Genomic DNA, 10,677 nt, shown 5'->3' with positions numbered 1-10,677 from the left:
ATCGCCCTAACCTAATCAAGGACTGTGCGTGTTGAGATTGGAGGGAACACTGAGGCACTATTGCATCACTTCTCCAGCATTATAAGAAGGAGTAACTGCTTCCCGTGTCTGTAGCAGGCACTCCCCACACAGACATTTGTTCTCCCCAGAGGGCCCTGATCTGCGAACTTAATCCCATCATCCAGGGATCCCAAACCTGAGTGCCCGTGGGGCCAGGCCGGAAAGGTGACTAGGTGCAGCAGGCCAGGGGGGGCTTGGTGATTGGTGTGGTCAGCCCGTCTGAAGGAGCTCTGCAGGGTTGCTGGCCCAGTATTTCCAGAACTTCCAGCTTTTCAAGAGATTCTCCGTAGCCCAGATTTTGAATGTCAGATGTATGTCAAGTCTGTAGGACAAAGCAGTCCCGAGGCTACCTCTGTGCGGCTTTGGCAGCATCTCGTTCTCGCCACCTGCCTTTACCATCAAGTGTGAAGCTTCGTCTGTACTTCACTAGACTTGCCTGGGGAATGTATCTATTGGGTTAAATATCCAGTCTGTGTGTGAGGTTTCGTCAAATGGCCAGCCGAAGGCCCCGCTCTGGGATCCCTCTTTTTCTTCGCAAAAATTTAGAAGCATAAAGCAATTCATTATGTTGTGTTTTCTAAGTATGTACATTTTTTTCAGGCCTGGGTCCTAATTGGTTTGATCTGTTAGCCCAGCCGTTCAGCAGAAACTGCAGAGGAAAAGCTGTAGCGACTGGTCCTTTGTTGTTAGCAGATTATGGTTTTACTGTCTGCTTTGTCACCTTGGCCCCTGTCAGGTTGGGTGTTTTTTCTGCAGTATTTTAAACTAACAATTTGAGTGTTGCTCTCAGTACAATAATCCTGTTATTTCAGATCTGTTCTATCTTCATCCTGTCTGAACTGATACTACCCCCGACAGGCATTACCTTATCACTTCTCCCATCTGACCTATCTAGGACTTACTTACTTTATCATTTAATTTTAAATCCCCAAAACCCACTGAAAGAAGGTCTAATTGTGAAGACTACTGTGCAGGACGCACAATGCTGCACAGAAAAACTTTAAAAAGATCCAGTATCTTTTTCATCAGAGTTTACTTTCTAAAAGAGAAGTTCGCTGTGGTAAAATGGGCAGGGACAGGTGACTTGGCAATGTCCCAGCTTGCTTTGATGGTAGACATTGCTGCTGCGTTTAAAAAGCCATATACCCAACCTGATCTCAAAGCAGAATGCCAGCAAGAGCTGAAACTGAAGTTGCTTCCTTCCTTTTTTTTTTTTTTTGGACATATGCAGTCCGTTAGCAAAGAGCAACTCCTGGGGCATACGGGATGCTCTCTCCCAGCCCTACCATGCAAGGCACAGAAAGATGAGGTTCCCTTTATGGCACAGTACACCACAAGGAGGGTTTAGGATATACTGGCACCCTATCTTTACAAACTGGTGTTGGCTTTCGGCCAGGACCACGCATCGCGGAGGTCAAGGATAATTTTCTATTTGCCTTACAGCAAATTCACACTCTCTTTTGTAAGCGCTGCCACCGGGGGGATCATGATCCTCTGACACCAGCTCAATCCCATGTAGCAGCTTGAGATTCTTTTAGAACTCTCCTGCAGGAGCAAGAAGAGTTAACAGGAACCACAGGCACACGCGCAGAGGCAGGGGCAGGAAGGCACAGCGGACGCAGGCACTCAGCACGAACCACACGCCCGCCTCGAGAGAAGAGAGCTTTACTGTGGGCCGCTCGCCACATTGAGAGTCTTTGCCCATCCGTTCCCAGGCCAATAACAAGGCGCACCAGCCTGAGGTGGTAATTTCGTGGGAAGCTGAGGCTTCCTTTAGCCTCCTGCTGCTTAGCGATGGGGCTCTCCTCACTGATGTAAGCCCTGCAGGCAGATGTGGGAGATGTGGAAGTTTTAGTTCTGTTTTGCATCAAATTGTTCTACTCCCACTAACTGCTGACGAGAGCAGAGCCTTCTGCGGCTCCCACTGCTGTCTGCTCAACCGTAATGCTTCCTTGGAGGTGGAGGCCGGTTCTTAATGGTCTTACACTTGGGAATGTGCCGCTCGGCCACCTTGGGAGCAAAGTGGCGGCTGCAGTGAGGACACTGAATATAATCTGGATTTTCTGCAGGCAGGATGGGAGGCAAGTCTGCGGGGTTTCCGCCTTTGGCAATTACCTGCTGGACCTCTCGGGCCTGACGGAGCGTACGGATGAAGGACTCGTGCTTCTGTCTCCAGTTGCTCTTCTGAGGAGGTTCAGCCTGTAAGGGGGAGGAAGACGGGTCATTCATCTTGCCGGTTACCACATCTCCTTCCCAGTCTTCATCGGAATGACAGTAAGGAAATGTACAGGGTGTTTATCCGTCAGATCAGAGAGAACAGGACAGGAGCAACAGCTGACTTGCCAGAGTGGAGGCACTTGAGCTAAGGGCCTGCCACGGGGGACAGCACTGAGAGGCTGGGTGCTCATCGCACAGGCAGTGGAGAGGGAGAGGCGCAGGGCCGGGAATAAACTGGGTGCCTGGGCCCTTCTCCCATCTTCACACCCAAGTGTCGGTCCCTTTGAGCACTCTCACGGGAGAACAGGGGTTTGTCCTCTGGAGAAACCGAACCAGACAGGTTTCAGACTCGGAAGTCCAGGCATAGTAGAGAACAGGGTAATACTGAGGCTGAAAATTGGGATTAAGTGCGGGTGTATGTGATGAATTATGGCACTGTCGGCCTCCTTCCCCCATACAGCTCCCAGGATATCAAACACGTTGGCACCCTCATAGGAGACAGGAGTTCTCTGCGTGCACCAAGCAGTCAAGAGAAAAGCCTTTAGATGCCGACCCTGAGTGACTCCAGTGAAAAGGCTCACTGTTTGATAACCCTAATACGAAGGCCTCCAGTCAACAAGCCCCACTTCAGGGCGCATGAGTGGCTCAGTCGGTTAAGCGTCTGCCTTGGGCTCAGATCAGGTCCTGATCAGGTCCCAGGTCCTCAGCTCAGTCCCACATCAGGCTCTCCACTCAGAGGGGAATGGGCTTCTCCCTCTGCCCCTCCTCCTTCCCTCCCTCTCTCCCTCTCTCACAAAAATAAATAAATAAAATCTTAAAAAAAAAAAAAAAGTACTACCTTAAAACAATAACAACAACAAAAACAAACCCCACTTAAGCTTAAATAGGAATGGACCGCCTGGGATCACCAGATATTTGAGTAAAGTTCTAACGAGAGAAACCAAAACAGGTACATGTATTCTCTCACTCACTCGCAGGAAACAAGAATGAGGGAGGTAAAAGAAAACTTAAAGCCAGAGAACCAGAAAGAACTATCATAAATAAAAACTGTGAGAGCTAAGAGGCGCCTGGGTGGCTCAGTCGGTTGAGCATCCGACTCTTAATGGGATTGAACCCCGGGTTGGGCTCTGCACTCAGTGCGGAGTATCCTCGTTTCTCTCCCTCCGCTCCTCCCCCTGATCACTTGCTCTCGCTCTTTCTCTCTCAAATAAATACATAAAAATCTTTATTTTAAAAAAGACCATTTAGGGCGCCTGGGTGGCTCAGTGGGTTAAAGCCTCTGCCTTCGGCTCAGGTCATGGTCTCAGGGTCCTGGGATCGAGCCCCACATCAGGCTCTCTGCTCAGCAGGGGGCCTGCTTCCCCCTCTCTCTCTTTGCCTGCCTCTCTGCCTACTTGTGATCTCTCTCTCTGTCAAATAAGTAAAATCTTTTTTTTTAAGACTGCTTTAAAAAATGGTGATAGCTAAAAATAAAAATAGAAATGTTGTAAAATATCAAGAAAATTGCTCAGAATGGGAAAAAAGATCCAGATGGAAAGTAGGAAAGATTAGGAAATTAGTAAACCAATCTAGAAAGTCCAACACCTGACCAAAAGGAGTTCCAAAAAGAATACAAAAATCACACAGAAGATATTATTAAATAATACAATAAGCATTCCTAGAATTAAGGTCACTGCTCTTGAAATTGAAATTATCTACCAAGTAGCCATCACAATCATTGTAGAATTTCAGAATAGAGAATCCTGTAGGCTTTCAGAAAAAGAGAAACACCAGAAGAGGTTTCATATAGTGGAGCAGGAAGCAATATGGCATAGATTTCTCAACGGTAACATTGGATGCTAAAAGGGAAAATGCCTTAAAAGTTCTAAAAGAAAATCATTTTCTGGGCACCTGGGTGGCTCAGTGGGTTAAAGCCTCTGCCTTCAGCTCAGGTCATGATCTCAGGGTCCTGGGATCGAGGCCCGCATCGGGCTCTCTGCTCAGCGGGGAGCCTGCTTTCTCCTCTCTCTCTCTATGCCTGCCTCTCTGCCTACTTGTGATCTCTCTCTCTCTGTTTCAAATAAATAAATTAAATCTTTGAAAAAAAAATCATTTTCTACCTAGAATTCTGTACCTGGTCAAATCATCCATCAAATATAAGGCTATTGTACAGATATTTTAATTCATTCTGAGACATATCTGTACCATATATATATATATATATATATATATACATATATATATATATATATATATATATATACCGCCCATGCATGTTTCTTGAAAGCTTCAGCAAAGCAAGGAATAAAGCAAGAAAAAGGACATAAGAAGCTGGAAACAGGACCCAACACAGAGGAGGAGCAAAAAGCAGTCCCAAAACAACAGGTTTGCACCAGGCCTAGAGAATAACCAATCCAGACTGGTGCAGGAGGAAAAAGAGTGGTGGGAGGGAAGTTTCCAGAATAAGGAAAAAAAAAATTAAACTGACGGATTAGGTGTTTGAGCATTTACAAAAACACTAACAGGTGTCTGACATCAGCTGGATCGTTTAGGAAAAAAATAAAAATTAGAGACAGGTACGTAGGAAATCCAAGCAAATGAAAACATGAGTCAGCTATTAATTCCAGGTTCATGTGGGCAGAGGCAGAATTTATAAACTCATCAGTGAACAAAATTTACGTGGTTATTATAATGTAAAAGCTGACTACTGGTTTAACCCAAAATTGTGATTCCACCATGATGGAAGGAGAAGGGAAGAAGAAAAGTAAAAGGAGAGGAGATGTGAAAGCTTAACCCGCAGCATTCACAGGAGGAAGTTAACAGATAGTGTGCAAAACTGATTAATCAAGAAAATAGGCACATTGTTGAGAAATATGGAAATGCATACGAGAAGAGTCATCTATCAGGAACTGAAGGCTGCCACTGGGGGCCATTAAGATGGAGAAGGGTAAGGCAGGATCCTGCTTGTTGCCTTACAGATCACTTAGCACATGATTTTTAAAACGTATTCAAATATTTAAATTAATATAAAATTAATTTTAAAAAGACAAAAAAAGGAGACAAGTGGCTGTTTGGTGATCTGATATTATTAATGATGAATGACAGGAAGAGATATTATCAAAGGAAAAGGATCCTTCAGGGGAGAGCCTTACTGAAACAGACAAGAAGGCAAGAGAATCTGTGTGTTAGAAATAGTATCCAGGAACTTTTATTTATTTTTTTTTAAAGATTTGTATTTATTTATTTGACAGACAGAGACCACAAGTAGACAGAAAGAGAGGAGGAAGCAGGCTCCCCACTGAGTAGAGAGCCCAATGTGGGGCTCGATCCCAGGACCCCGAGATCATGACCTGAGCCGAAGGCAGAGGCTTTAACCCACTGAGCCACCCAGGCACCCCTATCCAGGAACTTTTAAAAGAATTGGGGAGGAGCACCTGGGTGGCTCAGTTGTTAAGCATCTGCCTTCACCTCAGGTCATGATCCCAGGGTCTTGGGATTGAGCCCCACATCGGGCTCCCTGCTCAGCGGGAAGCCTGCTTCTCGATCTCCCACTCCCCCTGCTTGTGTTCCCTCTCTCGCTGTGTCTTCTATCAAATAAATAAATAAAATCATTTAAAAAAAAGAATTGGGGAAAGTTGCTCAAGTATATATGATAGTTCATCATATTAAATTAACTATTAATTTATCATATTCATGATATTGAAATTTTAATTCAATTAACACTTATTTTTCACAAAGCACAAAGATGTGGTTCCTGTGCTCAAATGCTTAAGGTCCAGTGGAGAGACCAGAGCTACGAGTCTGCTGGAAGTTCTGTGAAAATTAAAGGATACAAGGAAAGTCACTTGTTCTTGTGAGTACAGTAGAGGAATAATAGGGAGACATTCAGCTTCCAAAGGCACAAAGCTTTGGAATAAGACTAAGAACATTCCAAGGAATGTTAGTGCATCTCAATCCAGATCCTTTCTGCTTCAGTATCCTCGATGCATCATATCCCCGCCCTGCCACAAAACTAGTTTTCCACAAAGCTGGAGTGTCTGATCTCAGAAATCCAATTATTTTGCTTCACTGCTACTGTATTTAGGAATTTAAGAAACACAAGATTCTTTAAAAAAAAAAAAAAAAGAAAGAAACACAAGATTCTTTTCAGGCACCTGCCAGACCACCCCTATAGTGAGACAAAGAAGACCCCAGTAGATTATTGGGTTGTCCGGAAAGAAGACAGGAAAGAACAGGAACTGGTGATCCTATCATTCTCTGCAAGAGCAAAATGTTGAATTCTTATTGGAAACTGGACTTCAGGTAGATTCTCTCTGAACACAGAGGGACTTTTTGTGGCAATCTTCCAAACTATACTGAAGGAAATAACTGCAATTGACTTCTCCTAAGAGCCGCTGCAAAAATTTGAGTTTTTTAAAGGCCCCCGCAAGTATGCCTGCCCATAAACTGTAAAGTGCTTAGCAGGTAAGAGGTGCTAATGCAGCACAGGGAGGGTTGGAAAGAACTGAAAACAGAATATACTGTCATATTTTGTTAGAAAATTATAGCTGGTTGGGGCTTTGAGATCACGTGGTCTAGGCTTTCCCAAACTTTGGTCATCTGCATACCACTTTCACTTTATCCCCCTTACCATAAATTACTTAATGTTTTTCTTTACGTTCATGATTCCTAGAAACCACAGGCTTCATATGTTGTTATATTTTTCTAATACACACTAAAACTACTAAAAAAATGGTTGCCAGCATGCCCCACCTTGAGAAACACTCACTTATAGACCAAGGGGCATAACATCGATAGAGTGGTAGATTTATTCATGAGACACAGATCTAACTGTCCAAATACGCCTGTGAAATACCCCTAAACTTACCAGGCAAGTGTCTCACAGTCTTTTTATGACCCAGTTTTTCTGCAGCAGGAATATTAACCAAAAATAAACTCCTTCACCTTTAAGGTGTTTAGACTCTGGATGGGGAGAGAAAGGATTGAAAACTTAATTGTGTTTCATGTATTTACTAAGAAGTATATCAGAACTGAGCTAATCTTGAGAAAGTAGAGACCATTATAGGAGTTGTAACAAATCCTAATCGTGGGAGGTGGCAGAGTATATTACAAAGAGCAAGGAACTCTCTCCCCAGCGTGAAGTGCTGCATCATTTTTCTCTTTATATTTTTCAAATCTTTTAAATTTTCTAAACATTTATTAACTTTCATAATCAATAGGACATATATTTTTTAAGTCTAGATTTTGCAGTCATTCTGACCCAGATTTATATGCTGACTCCGCCATTTATTTACTTATTTTAGAGAGTGTGTGCACAACCGGGGAGAGGGGCAGAGGGAAAGAGAGAACCCTCAAACTCCCCACTGAGCACAGAGCCTGATGTGGGGCTGGGGCCAGATGCGGGAGCCCAAAGTGGGGCTTGGGGGGTTTGATTCCAGGACCCTAAGATCATGACCTGAGCCAAAATGAAGAGTTGATGCTTAACTAACACTTTATGGACTGAGCCACCCAGGCACCCCATACGTGCTGACTTGGCCATTTATTACTATTTTTTAAAGATTTTATATATTTATTTGACAGAGACACAGCGAGAGAGGGAACACAAGCAAGGGGAATGGGAGAGGAAGAAGCAGGCTTCCCGCCGAGCAAGGAGCCCGATCCCAGGATCCCAGGATCATGACCTGAGCCAAAGGCAGACGCTTAATGACTAAGCCACTCAGGCGCCCCGACTCTGCCATTTAAAGCTGTTTGTGATCTCAAGCAAGTTAAACTCTCTGAGACTTGACTTTTGAATTGATAAAATAAGAGACAACAAAACCTTTCACAGGATTCTGGCGAGGATCTTAACGAAAAGCTCCCGTCACAGTGACTGGCACACAGTAGTAATCAATAAATGTTAATTCTCACTTTCTCCCTATGTGACACATGAATTTTTTCTAAAGAAAACTGCTATGACATCCCTTTACAATGATTTCCCACTCAAAGTCAAATCCATAAGGCCCTGGCTTTGTTACCTTGACTGAGGCCGATCCCTTCCAGTTCAAGTACTGCTCTAGTTCTGTGCCCTTGGCCCGGGCCCTGGAGGAGTCAAACACTTTCCTCTTGGAACCCTGCATCCTGCTGCAGACGTTGGAGTGTCTCTCCAGCCTGAGCAAGAGAAACTTGCGTCCGCAGTGGCTACATTCGCCAAGTTCGGGTTCTTCAGTGGAACAGCTGGGAAGCAAGGAGTCTGGGGCCCTAGACAAACTCGGATTGCTGGCGGACCCCTGCCAAGCACTGCCAGGCCCTTCTGAAGACTGAGAACACTCTTTTGATGGCTCTGAGACTAGGTCTCGGATTTTGTTATTGCTTGCCACCAGTCTTTCCCTTTTGAGTTTCTGTATTCCATAATCAGAGAGCTGAAATGGACTAGAATTTTCTTGAGACCGTCCCCAAATTTCATCCTCTCCCTTGGCTCTACTGAAGACCTCCTCAGACCCGAATTCTGGGGAGAAGGCAGGTCTGTATGCAGTGCTGCTATTACCTTTAACTCTCCTCCTGGGGAGTGTCATTCTCTGTAGCTCTCTTTTTTCATTTTCCTTAGCCTGTTCCTTTTCTTTCTGGATCCTTCTGAGTTCCTCCTCTGTCTTCTTCAGCTTTTCCCTTAGGAGGGTCTCTTTTCTTCGGATTTCCTCCTGTAAGCTCTCCCCTGCAGCTTCTAGTCTTTGGATCTGCACCCATTCAGTTCTGTTGGGGTTTGGCATGGCCCTCTCCTCCTGTGTGGCAGCAACAGCACGAACCACAGATGAATGCACCCAGTTCCTTGAACCAAAGCTGCTGTATGGAAACTCTCTTGGCTCAGAGGGTCTTGGAGAAGCATTCTGGTCCCCATCAATGCCAGCCTCCCCAGTATTATGAGACTTCCTATGAAACACGGGTTTCAGTGGGTATGCCCGGTCTACCCCAACTCGCTTCTTTGTGAAGGAGATGAATTCCTGATTATCTGTTTTGGGATACCAGGACTGAGGACTTGATGAGTAAAATAAACCCTTTGCTTGGCCCTGGGGATTGCTTCTTAAATCTTGCTGGCTGATTCCAACACAGTGGGGATAGGAGTAGTTCCGGACTTTCGTGCAGGTGTTCCATTTGGAGTGAGTGTAGATATTATCCAGTGTCAACTCTTTGTTGCTCAAAAGTTTCTGCTGGAAATTGTTCCTCGGGTGCCCAATGGAGGACCGCTGAGAAGAGTCACCTTTTTCACAGGGCTCTTGCTTAGTGGAGAGAAGCCCTGGAGCTTCTGTCTTATTATATGGAAGCATAACGCCCACAGGCAGAGATGGTGCCAACTGGAGGCCAGCCATTCAGGGACTGGACTGAAGCCTAGGGGAGATTTAAGCCAGATATATGTGAGGAATTTGTCTGAGGTTCCTCCCCGCTGCTAAAGTAAAAAAGTGTTTCTCCATGTGTCCTACCTACCTAATTCTCTTGAACTTTTTAGGGAAAGAGGTGCTGGGTCTGCCAGAGCTTTCCTTCAATAAGCATTTGGTGAATGCTCATTATTTCCTGTGGGTGCTTACTAGGTCCTGAGGATAGAAAAACGAATGTGACACGGGTGTTCCTGCCACCTAGCTTTAATCCAGTACCAGCCTCTGCCATTCACAGTGATGCTCCTGCCATACACAGGACACTCCCTAGTTGGGGGGAAGATTTATTGGGGAAGAGCTACTGGATCGAAAATCAGGTTTTAGGCCTGTGACACAGGACAAGCAACTTTCCGTTGCTGTCTCGTTTCTTCACTGGTAAACTGAAGTTCCGCTAGGAGTTACAGGACTGGCATTTAGGGATCTTAGGACTCTGAGTCCAGCTCTATTGTTTCACAGGAGAGCAAACTGCGGCCCAGAGGTCAGGGCCTGGCACAAAGAGCTCTCCAGCGTCCCTCCTGCTGGAAGCGTGCCTGACTCCAAAGAACCAGAGGCTGCCCAAGGCCTGCAGCAGGTGCCTGATGTCAAACCCTCACGCGACAAGTCCCCGCGGCGCGGACTACGAAAGGTCTGTAAACTGAGACGTGGAGGCCACCTGGCCTGGCCGCCGCAGCTTTCAGATCCGGAACGCTGAAGTCACGCACCGTCCTAAAGGGTCAGGCGGGGCGCCCCCACTGGGGACTCCGCTTTGAGAACAAGCCCTCGCTCTTCTATCCATGGGGCCCTGGGGAGGTCGAGGTGCTGACCCCATGTCTGCCCTCCCCTTCCGCGTACCTGAGGCTCTGGAGGACCGTTCCTGCTCAGGGAAAACCCCAGCACTTAGCTTTCCAGACCAGACCAACCCCATGCCAACCGCTCGCCGCGCAGGCGCTCTCTGAGGGCTTCTGTTTTTCTCGTTGCCTGGAGACGGAGCGCGTGCGCGCCCAGCCCCTTCACCAGCCGCGAACGCCGCCCGGGAAGC

At 46.0% G+C, this 10,677-nt stretch overlaps 1 protein-coding gene across 2 annotated transcripts; it reads right to left on the bottom strand.

The window, feature by feature from the left end:
- Window positions 1-1,901: 1,901 nt before the first annotated feature.
- On the bottom strand, window positions 1,902-10,627 carry ZC2HC1C (zinc finger C2HC-type containing 1C). 2 transcript variants are annotated; one of them, XM_032837337.1, is made up of 4 exons: window positions 10,491-10,627; window positions 9,716-9,818; window positions 8,271-9,618; window positions 1,902-2,259 (listed from the first exon to the last, which is right to left on the bottom strand). In XM_032837337.1, exons 3-4 carry the CDS (start codon window positions 9,594-9,596, stop codon window positions 1,996-1,998), a joined length of 1,590 nt encoding a protein of 529 aa, XP_032693228.1. In that variant the 5' UTR covers window positions 9,597-9,618; window positions 9,716-9,818; window positions 10,491-10,627; the 3' UTR covers window positions 1,902-1,995. The 2 variants fall into 2 exon arrangements, with proteins under 2 accessions (XP_032693228.1, XP_032693229.1); XM_032837338.1 differs by lacking the exon at window positions 9,716-9,818 and having other exon boundaries at window positions 8,271-9,615.
- Between the last annotated feature and the right edge of the window lie 50 nt (window positions 10,628-10,677).

The sequence above is a fragment of the Lontra canadensis genome, unplaced genomic scaffold (genome assembly GCF_010015895.1).
Source record: "Lontra canadensis isolate GAN:19392208 unplaced genomic scaffold, GSC_riverotter_1.0 scaffold98, whole genome shotgun sequence".
In the NCBI taxonomy this organism is placed as follows: domain Eukaryota; kingdom Metazoa; phylum Chordata; class Mammalia; order Carnivora; family Mustelidae; genus Lontra; species Lontra canadensis.
This window is presented reverse-complemented; position numbering and strand designations above follow the sequence as displayed.